The sequence below is a fragment of the Dipodomys merriami genome, unplaced genomic scaffold, assembly GCF_024711535.1.
Source record: "Dipodomys merriami isolate MVZ:Mamm:240054 unplaced genomic scaffold, mDipMer1.0.p SCAF_19, whole genome shotgun sequence".
Lineage (NCBI taxonomy): Eukaryota > Metazoa > Chordata > Mammalia > Rodentia > Heteromyidae > Dipodomys > Dipodomys merriami.
The window spans coordinates 20,576,452-20,599,920 of NW_027203270.1; the positions used below are offsets into that span (position 1 = coordinate 20,576,452).

The 23,469-nt window shown below is 42.1% G+C and overlaps 1 protein-coding gene across 2 annotated transcripts; it reads right to left on the reverse strand.

The window, feature by feature from the left end:
* Window positions 1–899: 899 nt before the first annotated feature.
* On the reverse strand, window positions 900–22,775 carry Gosr2 (golgi SNAP receptor complex member 2). Of its 2 annotated transcripts, XM_070027660.1 has the most exons (6): window positions 22,690–22,775; window positions 14,063–14,127; window positions 11,836–11,944; window positions 10,903–11,035; window positions 7,541–7,681; window positions 900–3,447 (listed from the first exon to the last, which is right to left on the reverse strand). In XM_070027660.1, exons 1-6 carry the CDS (start codon window positions 22,716–22,718, stop codon window positions 3,286–3,288), a joined length of 639 nt encoding a protein of 212 aa, XP_069883761.1. In that variant the 5' UTR covers window positions 22,719–22,775; the 3' UTR covers window positions 900–3,285. The 2 variants fall into 2 exon arrangements, with proteins under 2 accessions (XP_069883761.1, XP_069883762.1); XM_070027661.1 differs by lacking the exon at window positions 7,541–7,681.
* Window positions 22,776–23,469: the final 694 nt, after the last annotated feature.

Sequence of the window (23,469 nt, forward strand, 5' to 3'; positions counted from 1 at the left end):
CCCTATGAGGCCTTCAGAATCACTAAAGCTACCCTTGTCTGCATAAAAGCAATGATATAGGACCTAACTTAGAGGGTTTGGGAAGTTAATGGGAGCAGAGAGACAAACTGCCTGACAACTATGTGGAAGCCAACAGTGCTAACCCAGTCTTTGAACATAGGTGAAACACACACACACACACACACACACACACACACACACACACACACACGCCTGCACACACATGCACACACCCCATGTGGCAAAAACATCTCACACTTCTGCTGTAGCTTTTGGACCCAAGGCTACAGGAAGGATTTTATAGGGTGTCTGCAGGGCTTTAAGACTTGCATTTGAGTTTCTTTTCCATGATGACATCCTGCTGTTATTTGTAGTCCTCAATTTATATTCCACTATTTTAGTATTTCCTTATTTAGTTATTTCCTTGCTGAAAATTCTCCCTGTAGGGCTACGTATAGAATACAGGGCCTGTGAGTACCAGGCAAGCACCCTACCATTGAGCTATAGCTATAGCTCCTAATTATTTCCCCTAATTCACCTTCACTCTTCCAGAATAAGGCTGGCTGTACAGAAGCTTTATCTTGGACTTAACATGTCTTGCCTTTCACAAATACCTGCTGAGCTACTTCCAGATATATTTCCCAAAGTTAGCATCTGTGATTAAGACAAAAGCCTTCTGTTTAAGAGACAGTGGCTCCAAAATATGCACATTACAATTACTTTAAAGACTTAAAAAAATGTTCTGACTCAGGTCTGGGATAAGCCCCAGGAATCTGTAATTTTAGGTTTCTCAGCTTCTTTTGAGGCAGCCACCCTGCCTGGCCTCTGAGAGCCTCTTGCCTGGAAACAGAAGAGGAGGACAGTTGTAACAGTGAATATCAAATGCTTTCACAAAGTAATTTTCTAAATAAAATAAATTTTGACTTTATTTAGCTGGTGTTTTGGAGACAATAAATGTTCATCCAAAGTTGCAAATTAAACCCATCTAAATTTAAAAGGGCAAGAAGGGGGAAAAAACAGCAGTGAAACCTACAAAATTGAGACTGTTTATTTGGTCTTTTGAATTTGAATTTTCTTAAAGTGGCCAGACCTTGGGCACATGTCCACTTAATAAAGAAGGTTCAAGCTCCTCTTAGCAACCCACCTGTTTCAAATCTCCAAAAGGTACCTAGCTCCTGTTCCCAGGGGCAGAGGCTGCCTGCTTGGGTTTCCAGGTCAGAATTCAGCTAAGCCCACTAGAGGGCACTCCCTCCCCAGCTGCACACAGCCAGGACAAGGTGTATTAGCAATGAACACAATGGGAGGGTAGTCATGTGACAATAGCAATCTTGGTGTCCTGGGGTCTCCTGAAAGACTGCTGCTTCCTAGCCCTTAACTCCACATACTTACTCCAAAACAGGGAGATCTCAGGCTCTGAGGGTACAGCACACAAAGGTTCATCACCACAAAGTGTGGAAACTGATACACACTATAGGGCTGGGAGTAGGGTAAGGGGGCTGATCTGCCTTCGAGTTCAAATCCAAATGGCTCAGCTACAATCCAAAGTGTGCTGCCCTGGCAGGATTCTCAGGTACCCAGGTGGCAGAAGAACCAGGTCTATACAGTCTAAAACTCCATTTATGGCCCACCAAGAGCTCTGAGCTGGGCATGATAAAATCTTCAAAGTGTATCTCCCTGAAGTCAGATTACAGTCTAAAGATGCTGCAAGCCCCATGCCCACCACCACAGTCTTCACTCTGTAGGGCTGTGAATCCCTTTTAGAAGGAGACAGAGATTCTTTCTTCCTGGACATCTAGGGCTTGTTTGGCCCAAACAGATAGAAATGATGGAAATCACACCAGAAATGTGAAATTAGTACCCAGGAAACTCATGTTAAAAATCTATGGCAGTTAAGAAAATTCACTGGAGGATCTATACCACAAAGGTGTGAGAAGAGACTGATATTGCTACAGTATGAAAGGGAGGTGGAATGAAATATGTAGTAGGGGGAGGAGGGACTAAACAGAAGACAGTTCAAGAAACAAGGGACAAAGGCAGGAGTACATATGACAAGACACTGAAGGCAGCATTAATACTGATCAATTTTCCAGTTCAAAAACAGGGAGTGATATTTTGTCCTACCACAAGGCTGAGCTTAGGGTTGGTAGGGCAAGCAAGACAATATTCTATATCTTTCTGGTACTTTCAGCAATTAATCACATTAGATGGACTTCAAGAAAGACTGGCTTTCTAATAATTCCACAGCATACTATTACTTTGGTGCAACCATAATCCAGCCTTGGGAGAGAAATAAAAAGGTCCAACCCAGTCCATGGCATCCACACAGGGACAACTCCACAGTGGCCTATCCTAGCTAGACAGATTTGGGGAGCTGATGGGTGCTAATGTATTCCAAGGAGAAGAAAGCCAAAGAACTTCAGATGCGACTGTGACTGATTGATCTCTAAGCCTTCACTCACTGCTACTTTCTAAGGGGCAAAAGAAAATTCCACTGAAGCCTAGGCACCACCCTCAAGTCTTTGGATCGTAAGAGCTGATCATTCATTCTAGTGATGACTAGAAACAATCAGTGACTTGGATCTTTTTCCAGACACTTAACACTCCCAGAGAACAACACTGGCCTCACCTCAGGAAGGACAAGCATCCAGTAACAGCCATAGTGTGGTAAGGTTTACACACTATTGGCAATAGCTCCAATGCCTGCTTCCCCTGGGTAGCAGCTTCCAGGGAAGGATGACAAGTGTTAGCAGTTAAGTCATCTACTTCTTGTTGTTTTAAGCAGGGGTAGGAGTGGCAGTAGGGGGAGACTGGGGTGGTGGCTAGAAGCAAGTATAGAAACTGATCGACCCCAGCAGATGCAGGGAAAGAAGGTCTTTTTCCTCTTCTTGCCTGTGCTCCAGCCTGTCCATTAGGACTCAGATGCTGGATGATGACGAGATGAACAGTCTGCATGCAAGCCTCACTGCGGGAGCTTTCCAAGGAAGACTGCAATTGTGTGACAAAACCACCAAAGCCATCCCTTCCCTCCCCCATCAAGAGAGAGCTGGACAACAGGGAATTCTTCCATTTCCTAAGCACCATGCATCTTGGTGGCACTAACTCCCTTTCCAGGATGTCACAGCAAACAGAGCAGGTTTGAAACTGGGTCACAAATATACCCAAGTGGGCTTCACAGTTAAGGCAGGCATACATTTAAAAGGGCCTCCTCTCCCTCACACGCACATACACACACTCTTGCACAATCTCACACAGTGGGAGTATTGTCTAGCGCTGGGCAAGGCTGCCTCATGTCAGGTACTGCACCACAAGAAACATGACAGCACAGGTGAGCAGCATCCCTCCAATCATCAAGTACTTGTCCTGGAAGGCCCTCTTCTCAATGAGCCGCATCACCGTGTTGGACAAGCCCAGCATGTTGGCAATGTCAAGGATCTTTTTCTGAGTCCCCTGAAGCAGGAAAGAGGAGAAGAAAAAAAATCAACCCAAATTGCCAAGGGTAAATGTGGGGCTTTACCAATGACATTGTTAAGGTCATGTCCAGAGCACACAGAGAAAACGATATCCAAACCAGATCAATTTGGTTTCGATCTAGGTACCAGGGCAATGGAATGGAGAAAGAAAAGTCTGTTAGACAGTGGTGCTGGAACAACTGGCTACAAAGTAAGTTATCACATAGATATATCACATATGTACATATATATTTTGTATGTATTATGTGTAAAAAAAGAACCTTGGTTCATATTATATATAAAAATTCAAGATGGATCATAGAATTAAACATAAAAGCTAAAATTACGGTAAAGCTTCTAGGGAAAAAAAGGTATCTAAAAATTGGAAATAATCCAAGTATCCTTTAACTAGAAGATATGCAAACCAGTTATGGAGTTGGGCACAATGGCTCATGCCTATAATCTTCACTACTCATAAGGCTGAGATCCAGAGGGACGTGTTTTGAGATCTGCCCCAGAAAAAACTTCATGTGACTCCTTCTTAACCAATAAAAAAATCTGAGCACAGTGGTATGCACTTAGAGCCCAGCTACTTACAAGTATAAATAAGATTATGGTTCAGGCCAGCCCAGGCCAAAAAAAAAAAAAAAGAGAGAATCTATTTAAAAAAAAAAAATGACAGGGCTGGGAAGGTGGCTCAGTGGTAGAGTGCTTGTCTCCCATGCATGAGGCCCTGGGTTCAATTCCTCAGCACCACATAAGCAGAAAAAGCCGGAAGTGGCACTTGTGGCTCATGTGGGTAGAGCGCTAGCCTTGAGCTGAGGAGCTGAGAGACAGCGCCCAGGCCCAGAGTTCAGGTCCCACACCACCACCACCACCACCAACAACAACAAAGGCAAAAATAAAAAGAGCCAGAAACATAGTTCAAGTGGCAGTGCACTTACCTAGTAAGCATGAAGCCCTAAGTTCAAACTCCAGCCCAGAAAACAAAGAAAACAAATTATGATTGTATGCATAACAGAACATTGCTTGTTAATAAAAAGGACCTCAGTTGGGCCCTAGTGGCTCACACTTGTAATCCTAGCTGTTTGGGAGGCTGAAATCTGAGGCTCATGGTTTGAAGCCAGCCGGGGCAGGAAAGTCTGTGAGATTCCTATCTCCATTTAACCACCAAAAGACTGGAAGTGTAGCTGTGGTTCAAATGGAAGGGTGCTACCCTTGAGCACAAGAGCTCAAGGACAGCATCCAATCCTTGAGTTCATGCCCCAGGCACCAAAAGAGAGAGAGAGAGAGAGAGAGAGAGAGAGAGAGAGAGAGAGAGAGAGAGAGAGAGTGTGTGTGTGTGTGTGTTCCACACGACCTCATTATCATAAGTTATGCACATGTGATAACAGGAAAAACTTTTAAAAATAGAGGGAGAAGCCACATAAAAAAGGAAGGAGACATTTATATACAGTTCAATTACAGGCAAAGCTAACTTGTGATGAAACAAATCAGAAATGGTTGCCTGGGAGAGATGGGTAGTTTAACTAGAAGGGGCAAAGGTATCTTCAGGGCTTATGAAAGCTTGGTGCTTTTGTTTAAATTCACTGAACTATGCAAATAAGATATATATACCTCACTGGAGATAAATGACAATCAATAAATAAAATTAACATTAAAATGTTTTATGTTTTTTAAAGGCCACATCAAAAAAGTTCTCCTCAGTTACCCAGTTCCAATAATCCTTAACACTAATTTATTTGCTTTGTGGAAAATATCTTCAGGGATTCTACTGGGTGCAACGTGTAGGCCAAAGTCCTTATTTACAAGGAAGGTTTGAAGTGGGAAAAGAAGGCAAGAGAGAAACATAACAGACAGCAACACAATGATCTAAAGCCCCTTCCATAAATGTCACCACCTATTACCAAAACAAAGCCAACAGCTCAAACCTCTAGCCTTCCCTTCATCATAAAAGCATGTTCCATTTCTTATCATGTAACAAATGTCAGGGAGTGCAAAACAGATCCCACGTCACTTAAAACATACATTGCCCTGTGAAATGGGAATGATGGATCTAGCTTATGCCCTCATGCCTACTTTCTTAAGTGAACACACATTGCCAAGCAACTGAAAAAAAGAGGCCAATGAGGGAGAATAGGAGGCATTATGGACAAGAACAGATAATATTCTGTACAGACAAGGGTTCACAGGTCTCAACAAAGACCTGAAGGGCTGGGGATGTGGCTCAATGGGACAGTACTAGCTTGGCCTGTGCAAGGCCCCGGCCCTGCATACAATCCCTAGTGCCACAAAAATTATAAGGAAAGTCTCATCAAACTTGTCTGTCAGAGGACACCAGAAGTGCTTTTTCATGACAGTAATGGTGACAAAATCTTGCTAAAAATTCTGACTTACTCTTAAAGTGTAGATTTCATCATTGTAGGAGATTCATGGATCAAGTATGAAAGGGATCTTAAGTTTTAAAGACTATTACTACTTTCAGCCATTAATGGGTTGAAATCAGGGTGCTTCAGTCCAGTTCCTTCATGCTCTTTTCTAGGCTACTTTCAAATACTTTAGGCAAGATAATTTCAAGGCAGAGGCAGGTGGAGAGCATCAACAGGCAAGTAATGGGTGAGAAGAAGCAAGTGAGGTAAAATTCTCAAGGTTTAATCCTAGGACCACCCAGTGATGCCAGATTTCAGTCAGAAGCTCACACCTGCGGTACCTCACCAGCTGTGCATTAGTGTCACAGGAATTCTTGTTCTGAAAGATTTGACTCTTTTTCTGAGCTATGGAAAGGAGAGCTTTTAAGAAAGAGACTTTAAAGAAAGTCTAGAGAGACTAGAGAGACTATTTAGAGAAAGGCCAGGCCAGTCAACTCATCCATTTAGATTATTGCAGAGGTGTTCTAAAAGGGGAGCACCCTTTCAGGCCATCTGAAATGCTGCAACTGTCAGTAGAAGGCAAGTGTCACTGCAGCCTGCCTGACCCTGTCCTGGGGGAAAATGCAAGAGGCTATTCAAAAACTTACTGGAGTCCACGGAGCCGACAATGTGGTCCAATAAAAACTAAGATAAACTCAGGCTTCCCAGTGACTATTTCTCACAGCTCCATAGCCGGAGTGCTTCATTCTGGGGACCACACCCTGATAACAGGCAAAAGCTACACCCTATTTGCCATCAAGGAAAAGGGCTGAGGCTAAAACCTCATGACAAGCAGTGTTCCTATAACCACTCCCAGGGGGCCAGAGTCTTAGCAGTCCCAATGGGACTGGGCTTTTCAGAATACCTGTGGTTAAAGAGTGAAGAGTCACTGGCCAAAGGTAGCTCACGCCTGTAATCCTAGCTACTCAGGAAGCTGAGATATGGAGATTAAGATTTGAAGCCAGTCCAAGCAGAAAAGTCCATGAGATTCTTATCTCCAATAAACTACTCAGAAAAAGCTGGAAGTAGCACCTTGGCTCAAGTGGTAGAATGCTAGCCTTGAAGCCTTGAGCACAAAGAGGCTTAGGGACAGTGACTAGGCCTGGAGTTCAAGACCCAGAAATGGGGAATGGGGGGGAGTGGAAAGTCACAGGAATCACTGCCACATGCCCTATAGGTTTCTTAGAGAGTTTAGACTTGTAGACTTGTTAACTACAAGCAGTGTTCCACAGTCTAAAAACCCCACTCATGGGGAGTCAGCACTGAAGTACAAAAAGACCCCAAATGACAGCAGTCCATAGCTGGAATTCTAAGGGGGTTCCCTTAGAGTGCTGCCATGTCTTCATTCTCAGGAGGGTGGATTCTATGATAAACTCCTCAGCCAGCTATTGCTCCTCTACTGTAGTAGCAAATCAACTGCATGCAGGGTTGCAAATGAGGAAAGATCTGGATACCAAGAGGCTACTTTATGGATCCTTTCAAGCAATAGAAAAGGGAATTCAGTATCTTTTAGGCTTACAATAATTCAACTCCAACAGAAAAGTTTACAAACTCAAGAGCTCTGTCTTGCCATCATAATCACACAATCTGAGAACACATAATCCAAATGCAAATGAAGGTTCCAAACTATTGGAAGAGGCCAAAACAAGACACCTCCTCCCTGCTCCCCAGTAGGGACCCCACCTTCAAGGTCAGTCTCTGGGCCCTCAGTCCCTCCAGAATACTGTGCCCGCCTCCAATGAGGTCATCCATGCCGTGGTGAATGTTCTGGAGGGAGGAGTTAAACTGCAGTGATTCATCCATAGGTATGGTGGTGTCAGAGTCCTATGAAAGAAACAGGCACTTGATTAACTTGGCTTGCTGATCAGGTCCTGGGGTGCCACTGCATCTGACTGTTCTGCCTTTTGGCCAGAGCCTAGCCACAACTGCCAGAGGAAACAGAATCAGAGAACCCAATGGGGAAGAAAAGCAAAGCAAATGTATAGGGAATCCTCCGTTCACACAGAAAAAGAGGAAATTTCTCAGAATTGTCACTCTCCAAATAAGTTCTGCTACACAAGCATTGTTTAATTTCTATGTCTATATCAATTCCCCACCAAGGAAAAGCTTCACCTTTAAGATATCACTCTGTGTTTCCTAAAGGCTTCTGAATCCTCACAAAGACAGCTGTTCCAAGTGTGTCTTTACTTGGCTTCCCTGTAATATGGTATTAACTATTTGCTTTTGTTCTTTAGCTATTTTATCTGTAGCTTATCCTTCTGATTAGACTGAGACCAAGGATCAAAGGAATCATGCTTTCAACTGAATGCCTAAGGGTGTTCAAGATGGAAATATACTCCTGAGCAGGCAAGAAAAGTTTGCTAAAGAAACAAGTAGGGGAGGGTGGAGTACAGGTTGAGTAGTCCTTATTTGAAATGTTTGGACCCAAAAGTGCCTCAAATTTCAGTTTTTCAGATGGTAGAATATCATATAGATTTTATCAGCTGAGCAGCCCTAATCTAAAAACCTGAAATCTAAAACATTCTATTGGATGTCAGAGCATTTTGGATTTGGGAATTTCAGATTAAGGATGTTGAACCTGTACTTATCAAGTCCATTCTACTTGATAGGCACATTACCCTACTCTATGGAGCAGGTATTCTCATCCTCACCATTTTACATTTAAAGGAAATGAGGCCCAAGAACATACAGCTGGTAAGAAGTCCAGTAGGAGCCAGGGGTAGTGCTTTAAGCCTGTAATTCTCTCCACTTAGAAGGTAGAGATCTAGGCATTGTGGTTCAAGGCCAATCAGCTATAAGGGAAACCCAATGGCTGCAGAAAGTGGAACATACCTATCATCCTCAGACACAGGGAGGCACAAGTAGGAGGAACCCAGCCCAAGCCTTTTGGGTTAAAGCAGGACCTTACTTTAAAAATAACTAATGTGAAAAGGGGTTGGAGACAGGGCTCAAATTGCAGAGTGCCTCCAAGCAAGTTCAAGGCCTGAGTTCAATCCCAGGACTGCGAAAGAAAAGTCCACTGGGGCAGGAATCCAGAACCGGGTGCAGAACCTGCTCTCTTAATCATGCTGCAGGAAGAAAAAGTCCAGTCCTGGTGACTAAGTTCACCCTGGAAGTAGACTGTGCAGGGGCCAGGCATTGCCAGCTGCAACAGGGCTCTCTTCTCCTTCTTGCCTCACAAAATCCTGACAAGAGTGCTGTAGGGACCACCAAAACCCAGCTTCCATTGGAACAAAGGTTAAATAAAGCTCTTTTTCTCTACTGTTCAAGTTCAGAACCATCTTTCACGAAAACATTTTCAATTGGTCCTGCTAACACTGTAGTGCTTCAAAGGAAGAGTCAGGTTTGTTAATATTCTCATGCTGTGCGAACAGCTAGTACAGTGGGTCAAAAAATTCTAGTGTTTAAGAAAGTCATGTGCTGGGAGTGTGGATCAAGTAAAAGAGCACCTACCTAGTAAGCATAGGCCCCAAGTTCAAAGCCCCAGTCCCACCAGGAGGAAAAAGAAAAAAAGATTGTCAGGCCCAGTGGTATACGCTAGTAATCTAAGCTATTCAGTAGGCAGGGATAAGTAGGATGGAGGTTCAAAGAAAGCCAGGGCAAAAAAGTTAATAAGACCTCATCTCAACAAATAAGGTGAATGTAGTGGGGTATACCTGTGATCTGAGCTAAGGAGGAGACATAAGTAGAAAGACAAAGGTCCAAGGCTGGCCCTACGTGAAAACAGGAGACCTACCACTAAATAAATAAATAAGTAAATAAATAGATTGATGCTGAAGCTCAAGTGGTAACGTGCCTATTTAGGAAGCACAAGGCCCTGAATTCAAACCTCAGTGCTACAAAACAAAAAAGAAAAGAAAATCAATAAAAATCATCTCTTCACTTATTCGATAATTTAAATGTAAAAGGCATATTTACAAATGCCTTTTATATTCAAACCTGTCTTACCTCCTACCTGAAAATTTAGTATAGCTCCATATGGAAAAATGACCAGGAAGAAGTTTCATTTGGCAAATCAACATTTCTTAAAGGTTTATCATATGACCAGCATCACATCAGGGTGATAAGCAGCAAAATAATCCTGAGAGATGGTCCCTGTTTAAAAAGTGCCTGAATACATTGGAACTATCAAAAGCCCATGCAATGTCTTTTTATGTCTTATGGGGCATTACATGTGCGAATTGTTAATCCTAACCTGACTGCTTGCTCTTGGAGAAATAAAAACTACACAGGACTGTTCTGAAGCACTCAGGGAAACATACTGCAACTTATCAATGGAGCAACTAAAACTATACATCTGTAAAGTGGGACATGAAGTGAATCCTAATGACAAGCTTAGAAAGCTAGTATACCTTTAGAAAAGAAACCTTTCAGCAAGAAACAATTTTTTAAAAAATCATCTCATGTGTGGGACATCACTACATAGGACACAAAACAGACCAGTATATTCTATAGCTATGAGCAGGAAATGGTCCTACTGAGACTAGATGGCTACAATGGCTTTAAGGAATCAAACATGTAAACCAACAGGCTATTTTCAAACAGACTCAAGTCAGGCAGTCTATCAAACACTAAACATCTGTTAACAAATTCCTTCAAATTGCTGCTCAGACTAGGGGCAAAAACATTTTAATGCATCTGCCACAGGAACCACACACACAGCACAATGGCAACTGCCTGAAGGCAGCTTTGAGGAGCTGCCATCTCCACAAACGGTCTAAATTCTAATCATCTGTCTCTATCTGATCACAAAAACATTTTGACCATGTGAACTTCCACCTCTACATCAGACCAGTCAAACCAGGTAATTTTCACCTCTGCCCATTCCCTCAATTTAACTGCTTCCTCTTCAGACTTTGTATTGAAAGGAGAAATTCCTTGTCTAGGTCTGGTCTCAGTGGCAATGCACAAAGTCCCCTGTTGTTTCCAGTGGTCTCCTTCTCATCAGCTGGCTTGAGGCACCTTCCTCAAGGGTAAAAACTGGAAACTCAGCAACCAGAACTCAGCCCTGTCAGTGGCTGCTGACCCGGCTGGGGCCTGCTTACATTAGTGGTAAAGGTGCGAGACAGAAGCTCCTCTCGCTGTCTCTCCTGTTGCTCCCTGGCATAACGTCGGTGCTGGAAGTTTCTGAGAGCAGTCTGCAGGTGCTGGACATCATATTTTAACTGGTCCACACGACTAGAATTAATGGAAAGAGAAATTAAATTCCAGGAATCCAGGGTGGCACAATTGGAGGCAGCTAGGCTTTGTTTAGGAAAGAAGATGTTTATCCATGATGTTTAAAGTAGCTCATGGTTCAAATGTGTGGGAGTACCCACAATCCCAGCAGCTGTAGTTAAATATCTGGTCTGATTCTAGGTACATGCCAGTGAACAAGTAACAGGAAGCAGATCTGATGAACCCTTTCTGACCCTCAATGGATTCTATCAACCCTCCTGGAAGAAGCCCAAGGCTATCTTTGAGGTAATGCCATCAATAAAATTTCATAAAACTTTCGGTGGTAGGAGTTGGGAGTGGAAGTGGTGAGGGTGGTTGCATTTGAATTTTATGGAGTATCAAACATTAGATAAGTATTTCATTATAAATAGACTGATTGAAGTGATTAAAAGCACAATTACATCTCAACCCAAGAAGAATGAAGTGGGAACCCAACAGCGGAGTCAAATTCCCTGGCAGCACTAGGCTTCAAATGACTAGGAGTCTGGCCAGACAAACAGAACTGGAGGCAAAGTTTCAAAATGACACCACAGAAAGAAAGGAATTGCAGGCTTCTAAGGCACACACTTCACAGGGCTTTTTGGGCTTGAGGTGGTATTACTCAGAATTGTGCTTTCTTGGGGAAGGGGTTGGGAGGTATCTGCAAAGTCTTAAGTTTTTCAATCTGCACACAGATTTTAGAATATCCTAGATTTTCCTAGAAAAAAGGCCTGCCTTGAGAAGCTTGGGGTGTCAAAGCCAGGTTAGAGGTTAGCACTCACAGTTTGGCATTCTGCCTTTTATTAGGGGGCTCCTTGCTTGACAAAATCTCCAGACGTTCTAGATGGCTGAATATCTGGTTTATGCTTGCTTGAATTTCATTTTCTACCACTGCACAAAAGAAAAAAAAGAATAATTGCTGGAAAAGAGATGGTGAACTTAAGTTAGAATGACAAATCAAACTTGTTTCACATCCAATAAACTAAAGAACATGTATTTCAAAAGAAGAATATATACAACAAATGAATGGAAAAACTTTAAGGTTATACTATAAATGTTTCAGGTATGTGTGTATACATATACATAATTACAGGGCTGGGACAGTGGCTCAGTGGTAGAGTGCTTGCCTTGCATGCATGAGGCTCTGGGTTCGATTCCTCAGCACCACATAAGCAGAAAAAGCCAGAAGTGGCACTGTAGCTCAAGTGGTAGAGTGCCTTGAGCTGAAGAACTGAGGGACAGTGCCCTGGCCCAGAGTTCAGGCCCACGACTGACAAAACAAAACAAACAAACATATACATAATTATATATACATAGCTACGCATTACTAGTTGTTTTTTTTGTTGTTGGTTATGGGGCCTGAACCCTGGGCCTAGGTGCTGTCCTTCAGCTCTTCAGCTCAAGGCTAGCACTTTACCACTTGAGCCACAGAGCCATTTCCGGCTTTTTCTGATTATGTGGTACTCAGGAATCTAACCCAGGGCCTCATGCATGCAAGGCAAGCACTTTACCACTGAGCTACCTTCCCAGCCACATTACTAATTTTTTTATAAGCTAAAGGTAAATCTGTAGAAATAAATTTCCTACTTACAAAATGAATATTTTAAATCTTGCCCAAATAAAAATTTAAGGCTAAATTTTCTGATATAGTTTGGTCTCAGGTACAGATTACAAGTACTTAGTAAAGAAAGAATCAACTGAATCCCCTCTAATAATGAAATTGAAAAAAAAAGTACAAAGGAGAAAGGAGATTAGTATGGAACAATAGAAACAAATTTCTTCAAGGCTTTCTATAAGAATGGGTGGGCTGGGTTGGAAAGGTGGCTCAGTGGTAGAGTGCTTGCCTTGCATGCATGAGGCCCTGGGTTCGATTCCTCAGCACCACATAAGCAGGAAAAAAAAAGCCGGAAGTGGTGCTATGGCTCACGTGGTAGAGCGCTAACCTTGAGCTGAAGAGCTGAGGGACAGCGCCCAGGCCCAGAGTTCAGGCCGCATGACCGGACACCCCCCCCCCAAAAAAAAAAAAAAAAAAAAGAATGAGTAGGCTAAGCTGGGTTGGAGTTCTCAAAATAGACCAAATATCAATAGGAAAGACACGGGGAAGAATTCACAGATGTAAAAAGATATAATAGTCATTTTCCTTACCCTTTTGATAAGATAGTCAAAATGACCTCTTTCCACTTCTCATCAAGTAAAATGAGATTGTTGGGAAGGCAAACAAAGTCCAACAGACACAAACTGAACTGTGTACTAAAGAAAGTACCTAGAGCATTTTACCCCACCAATAAGTGACAGCAGTGGTTCTGCCCCTTCCTAGGTCTTTGTACTTGTCTCAAACACAGTTCAAATGAGCAGGCTCTAGGGTACAGAGCCAAATGCAGAGATGCTTTTGGAGTCGTGAAAGGAGACAGACAAGGAAACAAATGTCCATGGTGAGAGCCAGGCAGTGGTGACAAAAGCTTCTGTGGAGTGTCCATACAGCTAACTCAGAAAAAGGGCCTTTCCTTGGAATAGAGGGGGAGGGAGGGTATACATATATATGCACACATACGTGTGTACATGTATATATGTGTGTACATAAATAAATAAAATGTACATTCTTCTCAGAAGAAAAGATGGTGTGGGAACTAAACTAATTAATATTGCTATTCATTTCTGAATAATCCTCCTAAAAAGTCAGAGTTCTGAGCTCAGCCAATTCTAGTTAAAACATCTCTGAATTTTTATGGACTGCATTCCTCTAAGGGTTCAGTAATTAGATTAAGAACCTCCATTCTCATAGGGCCATGTCAGGTTGAGTGGAGGGGTAATGGGGGATAAGACTTGTGGGATTCCAGAGGGCACAATCAGGGAAATCAGTGACTTTGCCATAGGGTTTTTTTTTTTTTTGGTCTGCCCTCCACACCCAACAAAACTTAAGCCCCCAGGGCAGAATGCAGGCAGGAAACCCAGCCCATTAGCACTGTGTCATCAGAGAAAGGACTCTGGTCTCCATAGTTAATTACTCACAGTGTACAGACTGCTTGTCTGCCGTCTCCAGGCGTCCCATGTGAGACTGGATCTCGTGGACCTGCCTATCAAAATGAGGAAATGAGTGAGACAGAAATAATCAACAGCGCTTCAGTCAGGAATGATAATTTTTCTGATTCCAACATATAACTGATTTAAATTGACAACACTCTGAACTGTGAAATTTGTATGTGGTGCTTTAGGCCACCCGTTTTGGCATGATTTCTAATATCTGAATGTTAACATTAATAATACTACCGGACAGAGAGCATTTAGTGACTGCTTACTGTATTCAAGACACTGCTAAGTCAATAACCCTGTGAGGAAAGTACTATCATCATTCTCATTTTATAAACAAAACAACTGAAACCCAGAAAGGTTATGTAACTTGTTCAAGGTCACACAAGTGATAAACCTCAACCAGAATCTAGCCAATCCCACCCTCTGTTCTATGACCCAATGTGCTAAGCACTGGTCTGTACTAGCAAGTGTCAAAGGGCAAAGGAGATATAATCCCTGTCCTTGAGAAACAATGTAATTAAGAATGACAGGCCAGATAGACCTGAAAAAGCCCTGAGAAGATTTACGAGAAAAACCAACACACATAAGTATAAACAAATAGAAAGCTGAGCAGCTGTGCACAGTGGTGTGAAGCAAATGAAGGGCAGAGGCTGGGGAAGCATAAGCTGGGAAGTTTTGTGGATAGAGGGATTCTGAGTGCCACTTTGAAGAAGGGAGATAGAATTTAGTGAAGGGATAAGAGGAAAACAATATGTAAAAGGCATAAGGGACAACGTATAGATTACAAGCAGGCTGACCTGCTTGAGGGAGTGGCTGGATTATGCAACCAGATGGAGGTAACCAACCATCCAGATGAAGGACCTGAAAGATGGGGATCTCCTGTTTGGAAAACATCTTTTCTGGCAATAGAAGGGGGCTGCCATCTCATTTGGAAATACAGCGTGGTCCCTGACATCAGGCCCCAGAGGATTCTGTGGAGGCTTTCAGGAGCCTGGCCAAGGTCACCCTTGTAAAGCCTCCTAGTGCTTATAGTCTCTACATTACAACCTGCACAAAGTAGGTTTCATCTCCACCTCTGGGGGTACAGGTAAGCAATCCTCCTCCATCATGAGCATTCAATTTAACAAGGCTAGCCAGGAGACCACATTTAGTTTCAGCTTGCCTCTAGTCTTTTTCAGGGCTTCCCTGTGGCTTCTAAGAAAGTAGGCAGGCTGTCTGAGGACTTCTCAGAGTACTCCTAGACAAGACTTAGGGCCCCTAGAAACAACTGGAAATCATTACCAGAGTCCAAGGCAGCTGTCTTGAACTGTGATCTAGGACACTTGGGCATGGAGGGTGGGGGGAGTGTTAAGGAGGAGGCTGGTGTAGGTCAGCTTGAGACAACCATATGTGGAACATTTGGGGTCAGGGTAACCGTGGAAATGGCTACAGAGAGGACTGATGGAAAAGAAAATTAAGACTTTACTGAAGACCTAGATATAGACAGTGAGGTAAATTGCAATGGTGATTTAATAAAGCAAACTGGAAAGTTAGTGGCATTGTCAATAAGACAGGACCAAAAACAAGGTGGGGGGAAGTGGGTAAAAAAATTGCCAGACAACTATGAAGAAGTATGTGCAATCTCACCTACTATTAAGACTTCTAAGAAAGTAATAATAATTCAGCAATACTGAGGGACAAATGGTAATGCAACAAAAATTGTAACCCTGGCCCCAAAAAAACAGAGCCCAGAGCAGTCACACATGTTTGGGGACTTGGTAATTTGGAAAAGAATGGATTGACAGCTCAGGTTAGTGTCCATATGGGAAAAAAAAAAGGCACTTCATATAAAACACACACACACACACACACACACACACACACACACACACACACACACACACACACACACACACACACACACACACACACACACACACACACACACACACACACACACACACACGTAGGGGAAAGGAAGGACAGGCTCAAGATGATTTAAAAACCTCATTATGAAGCCGAAAGGACTCAGGCTAAGGATTTTGTATATCTCAAAAACAAAAAAATAGCCCCCATCATATAATCAATAATTGATCAACTTGAATACCTTGATTTAAAAAACAAAAACTTTACCTCAAAGGCATCACAGAAAATAAAAGATGGTACAAACTATAGCAGATAACAAGATTGATAACAGGATTGATAGCCAAAGTATATAAATAACTGCTACAAGTCAATGAGAAAAGAACTTTTTTTTTAATGAGCAAAGGCCAAATGACAGGGGGAAAAAAAAAAGCTGGGTTTAGTGTGCATACCAGTAATCTAGGAGATTAAGGTAGGAGAATGAAGCAGATTTCAGACCAGCCTGGGTGACACAGTAAGATTCAGTCTCAAAATACAACAGGTGATCAAGAGAATGAGGTTCAAGGCTAGGTTGGTCAAAAAGATTCATAAGACTCCATCTCAATCAATGGGCTGGACAAGGTGGCACAGACCTGTCACTCCAAGCTGAGGGGACCAGAGTGGATAGTCTAGACAATATCCACCTGCCATCCCAATACAACAGGAGGATTCCTGTACAGGCCTATCTGGGCAGAGACCAAGACCTTATCTTAAAAATAATCAACATAAAAAGGGCTTGGTGAAGTGGCTTAGGTGGCAGAGAACCTGCTTTACAAGCACAAGGCACCAAGTTTAACCCTCCTTCCCCCCAAAAAAAGAAAATCCAAATGTCCAATAAATGTATGTTACTTTAACAGTGAATCAATAAATACAAGTTAAAACCACTGCTCCCAGCAGACTTACAATTTATTTAAACCTTCAGAAACACAGGAATTGATAAGGGCAGGGTAAATTACAACTCTCTTAGATGGCTGGTAGGATGACAAATTGATGAAACACTTCACTAGCATCTTGATGATGTCTAGTAGGATCAATACATACAGACACATACACATATGACTCGCACTGCATTTCTAGCAACAAGTCCTAGAGATATTCTGATATTGATGTTCATCAAAGCAATTTGTACAAGCCAGTAATTCACCATTATGATTTTAATACTCTAACTGACCAGACATGGATCTTTGGTCTCTTCCACCATACACTACAAACTTTACTGCAGATTTTTTTTCTCCCCTGCTGTACAGAATTTGAGCTTCTGCTTGCCTAGAAGGCATTCTACTACTATGTGAGCCATGCTCCCAGCCCTTTCTGCTTTATTTTTCAGGTAGTCTTGTTTTTGCCCAGATCAAGCCTCAGAGTGTTATCTCCCTACCTACAGCTTCATGAGTAATTGAAATCACAGGCATGAACCACCATGCCAGCTTGTTTGTTGCAATGGGGACTCGTTTTTTTCCTGGGCTATCCTCAAACTAGTGATCCTCTTGATTTCTGCTTCCCAAGATATATTGGGATTACAGGTGTAAGCCACCACTCCTGAACTTCCTGCAATTTTACATGTAATTTGTGCTGATCTGATATGAGGAATGTTATATAACTTGGGTACATGTGCCACATATTTCCTGAATCCTAACAGAAATCTTAATTCCCTTTGTCCTTAAGGGCTTTAGATAACATAAAGTGGACCTATTAGAAGAAAAAAAAAAGGGGGGGAGGATAATTCAAGTGTCCATCAAGAAGGGAATTAGTAAGTAAACAGTTTAATTAAACCATACTACAGTTTAAATTTTAAAAGCCAGATATATTTGTATCAACATGGACAATAAGAATCTTTAAGATAATATTAAATATTATAGGACAATATCAAAATTTTAAAGATTACTCAGGGCCTGGGAATGCGGGTTAGTGGTAGAGTGCCTAGCATGCATGAAGTCTTGGATTCGACTCCTCAGTACTACATAAACAGAAAAAGCCAGATGTGGCACTGTGACTCAAGGGGCAGAATGCTAGCCTTGAGCAAAAGAAGCTCCGGGACAGTGCCCAGGTCTTGAGTTCAAGCCCCAGGACTGGCAAAAAAGAAGAAAAAAATGAAAAAAAATTACGTCAGTATCTTTTTCTGGTAAATTTAAAACACATAAAACAGTAGACTATACAGCTTGTGAATTCAATACACGAATAAAAATGGAGGGTAGCAATCTCTGGGGGTGCTTGAAAGAAGACAGGTTTGGAAGCATTTTTAATTCTATTCTGTCTGTAAGTGAATAACCTAAAGCACATGTGTTAATATGATTTCTGCAAGGGTTATATATTCTATTATTGTATGTTTGAAGTACTTTAAAAAAAAACAATTTATCTAGATGGAGTCAATGGTTGAATGAAGATTTTCATTCACATATTCACTCATTCATGAGGATTATCCTCCACTCATTAATTCACACATTCAACAAGTTATAAAAAACCAAAATGGGTCAAGGGCAAGTGGGTAATGAACCCACAGCAAATCTATGTTAATCTTAAGAGGCAGTTTGAGTCTCACGATAAATGTGCCTTGATGAAACTATAGATTGAGGGATTTGTGGCAGGCTAAATAAAACATGACCCCCAAAGGATGCTCTTTTAAATATCTAGAGCTGACAAACAGAAAAAATGGCTTTGTTCCTTGCTGATGTTGCTGGCCCTTAATGGAGTTCCAGAACCTAGAACAATTATAAACTATTCCTTCAAAAAAAGAGAAAAAAATAAGCCCCTGAATGTGTAAGCACAGGATACATGGACTGCCTTGGGTCTCAAGAGTCTTCCTGGGCAAACTCCAGACTCGTTTCAAGTCTTAGATTCCATGAAGATAACAGAACAGGTGACAGTAATATCAAAGAACATTCTTTGGCCAGCTTTGTTCTATAATATTTTAAGCTCAAAATGATAATCAAGACATTGCAAGGAAATATTACCCAATTTTCCCATTCAATTTCTATTTGCTTTAAGTGAATTAGAGAAGATAGAGCTAATCATCACATTTCACCCTGAGAAGAAATAAATGCAAACAACAAAGTAAGTATGAATGGCACGGTGGGAGCTACTGATATGCCAAGTGGAAAATCAGTTTCCAATTGAGCTGGGAATTCAGATAACGCACAGTCAATAAGGAACAATTGACACCAAAGTACCAATTGGGAGTGTAAACATGAGAAAAAGAAGCATTTGCCCTATCTAGCTTGGGGTCCACTTTGGCCTTGGGAGAATATACCACCAAACAACCTGTAGGATGTGAGCAAGGGACACTGTTACTGTTTTGGTAGAGTTTGTTGTTCTTTTTACAGTACTGGATTTGAACACTGGACCTCACACTAGCTTGGCAGGTACTCTATTACTAAGCCATGTCTCCAGCCTTGCTGTTGCTATTAAAAAAAAAAAAGTCTAAGAAAATGTAGGAAGAATTTTAAATAAAACTATTTAGATGAAGATAATTTAAATGAAACTGGTTAGTATCAGTGACTTGTACCTGTAATATTAGCTCCTCAGGAGCTGAGGGCTGGAGGATCAGAGCTTGAAGCCAGCCTGAGCAGAAAAGTCTCTGAGAGTCAACCTCCAATTAAACAATAAAATGCTAGACTGGAGGTATGGCTCAAGCAGTAGAGTGCCAACTATGAGCAAAAAAGTGAGAGATGGATGCTGAAGTTCAAGCTCAGTACCAGTGGGAAAAAGGTTAATCAAACTCACCAGCCCAGGCTACTTGGGAACTGAAGCAAAAGGAATATGAGCTTCACTAGCCTGGGTCTTAAAACAGACCCTGTCCCACGAAATAAAATAAAAATTTAAATAAAATAATGAGGACCACCTCATAATTTTCATCTTACCTTTACAGTCAGCCTTTATTTCATGAGAATGCAAAACAGAAAAAGGAAAACTTGGTGCTGACTAATATATGCAAGGCCCTAGGTTTGATCCCTAGCACCATAACATAAAAGAAAAAGATTTGCAAATGTGAGCATTTCTATAACCATTGTAATCTCAAAAACAGAAATCTGAAGAAAGAGAAAGCAATAGAGGGGAGTTTTTAAAATTAAAATATAACATATGCACATGTAGTTTTTTTAAAGAATTAAAAAATACACAGAAACCTGCCTATTAATGCCTCTGTAAAGTTCAATTAATGAAAAGTATTGGAGTAAAAAGTTGTTTTCACCTTTTTCTTATCCATTTATTGTGCAATGAGTTGAGAAGTTTCTGAGATATATAACTTTAAAACAATTTACATCTACTCCATTTCCATGGAAATAGCAAGAGATAACTTCATAGTTCCAATAATATAATAAGTTCCATTGATGTCATTCAGCAACAGATGAACTTCAAGGCACTACCACACCCATATGCCTGGGTACTGTAAAAGATCTGTCCTTTCTTTTCCAAATGACTCAGACTAATTTTTTTTCCCAAGACTCTTACTATAATTTTTGTATTATCAGGATCCACAGCATAAAAACAAATCCAGTTATCAATTACAAGGTAGTTTCTCTTTTAGTTTTACCCACCCAAATCTAACACTTCATGGTCAAAGTAAGAACCTAATAAACTTACTGTTGTTCCTAGTGTTCCATAGCATTGCTTTTCTTTATTTCATTTCATTGTTAGGCCATGGAAAGTGTTTGTTCTCATCAGATTAAATCTACTAATTGACTCAGACCATAGTCCTAGCTACTCAGGATCACAGGCTCTCAGAAGTCAGCCTAGGCAGGAAAGTCTGTTAAATGCTCATCACCAATTAACTGCCAAAAAGTCAGAAGTGGAGCTATGACTCAAGTGGTAGAATGTTAACCATAAGCAAAAAAAAAAAAAAACCCTCAGGGACAGCACCTGAGTTCAAACTGTAAGACTGACCTATGTGTGAGTGTGCACATGCATGCGTACTGCACACACACACACAACACACACACATCTACAGCATCCAACTGAAAAACAGGACAAGTAGGGGTTGTGTACAGCAACTCATACTTGTAATCCAAGCTACTATGGAGGATCAGGGTTTACAGCCAGCCTGAACAAAAAGTGAAACCCCATCTCAACAAATAAGTCATGTATGATGGTTCACACTACATAATCCCAACTACAATTGAAGTCTAAGGCTAGCATCAGACAACCATATGTGTATACGTGTATACATAACACATAACACACACATGTATATATCTATGTTACACACACACACACACACACACACACACACACACACACACACACACACACACACACACACACACACACACACACACACACACACACACACACCTAAAATGGATTTTGTTTCTTTTTTGGCAGTCGTGGGGCTGCACTTTTCAGCTCAAGGCAAGAGCTCTACCACTTGAGCCACAGTGCCACTTCCAGTTTTCTGGTGATTAATTGGAGATAAGAGTCTCATGGACTCTCCTGCCTGGGCTGGCTTTGAACCATGATCCTCAGATCTCAGCCTCCTTAGTAGCTAGGATTACAGGCATGAGCCACCAGTGCCGGACTATGCCTAACATGTTCGAAAACTGGGTCTAAAATACTCACAAACCAGATTTATAAAACCACTAATCCCAATAGCCAAAGGGTGGAAGTAACCCAAGTGTTTGTCAATAGATAAATGGACAATAAATCATAATGTGGTCTGTAATATAAAACAGAATATTCATTCAGAAAGAGATTAAACCTGATACATGCTACCACATAGATGACCCTGAAAACATCATGCTCACAGAAATAAGCCAGACACAAAAGGACAAAAACTGTGTGATTCCACTTACAAGAGAATAGGAACAGAAAGAAGAACATTAACATTAGATAAAGAGGGCTCTGGGTAGGAGAAATGTACAATTACTACTTAGTAGGTACAAGGTTTCTATATAGGATGATGAAAATGTTCTGGAAATGGGATAGTGGTTATGTGATTGTGGGTTTTTTTTTCTTTTTCTTCCTTTTCTTTTTTTCTTTCTTTCTTTCTTTTTTTTGGGGGGAGGGGCGTACTTGAGCTTGCTAGGTGCTCTGTCACTAGAGCCAGGATTCCAGCCCTTAAGTTTTGAAGTACTTAATGGTTACAGTGGTCAGTGGTGTGCTACCTAGATTTCACCAAAATAAGAGCAAAGCAAACCGCAAGGAAAATAAGATGGCAAGAACTCTTATTACTAGGCTAAACTACAATATGAATAAGTGATACATCAAGGAATTTTAGTTATGAAAAGCTAAACCAAAGATCAATTTCAATTTCCTTAAAGGCATATGATTAATAATCAGTGAGTGCAACCTGTACAACTTATTTGCATTGTAAGACATGATCTTTAATATATACCAAAGCAGAATAAAACTAAAAATGCCTTTTTCGTCCTCCTCCTGACCATCCAATAGTGCACTCCTGTGGACCAGAAGTCGCTGTCTCTCCTCACAAACCTGCAGTGCCGAGATGGCAGGTGCTGAACCAAGTACTACATTTGTGACTGATACTTTCCTTTCAGACAGTCTACCCAGCAGGAAATCACAGCTGGCAGACGCCGAAGCCTTTCGGCCTCACGTCCCCAGACGCCAGGCCAAAGCCGCCGTGGGCGACTGGCCTGGGGATCCTGTCAAGGGATGAAAACTTCCGAGGGCCCCAGTTGGAAGGACCCGGCCTCCACAAGGGCGGACAGCCGAGACTCCGGCCTCACGGGCTGGCTCCGCCTGGCCTAGGACCCTCCCGCTCCCCGGCGCTCCCTCACTTGTGCGTTTGTTGGTACAGCGGCTCCATGTCGCCGGCGGATCCCGGCTCCGGCTTTCTCGGAACACGTCCTCACAGCCTAGCTTCCGGCTTCCGGCTTGGGGCTTCCGGCTTCCGGTCTCAGGACCCTCCCTCCTGCCTGCCAGGGTGTCCGCCAGCGCGCCTTACTGGGAGAAGTTGTGAGTCCCCGGAGAAGAGAAGCGGGAAGTGAGAGCAGGGAAAGGAGGATGAGGGTAGCTTGAGGTTTGGCCCCACAAGGACGAGGGGTGTAGGGTTGTTTTTTGTTTTTTGCAGAATCCCAGCTTCAGCGTTGAATCAGGTGTCGGAAAAGACAGTCGCTGGGGGGGGGGGGAGTACTGATGTTGGGTCCTCAGAGCAAATTTTCAGGCCAACCTGCAGGTTCTTGCCTGGCTTGGCCTTGAACCATATAATTTGGGGTCTTGAGAAAGCTCTTTTCTGGGGAGCTCGCTTCTCCTGTCTTCAGTTTGTCAGCTCGCCTGCCTGCTCATCGTCCTCTTCCCCTTTCCATCTAGTAAATCCACATCAGTGAGTGGTTATCATGTCCTGTATGATGGGTTTCTCCTTTCCCCCCACCCCCACTCCCACCCCTAGAGGTCATGTTCATGTTCTATGCATCTTGTTTCATACATCTATACATTCTAAATGCCACAGAGTTCCAAGAAATCCCAAGAGAATGAGCTGGGCCCCTTTTTGCTTTAGTCATTTTTCAAATAACTCGCAAGGGCTTTGGGTCTTTTTGTCCTTTGCATATGCTATTCCC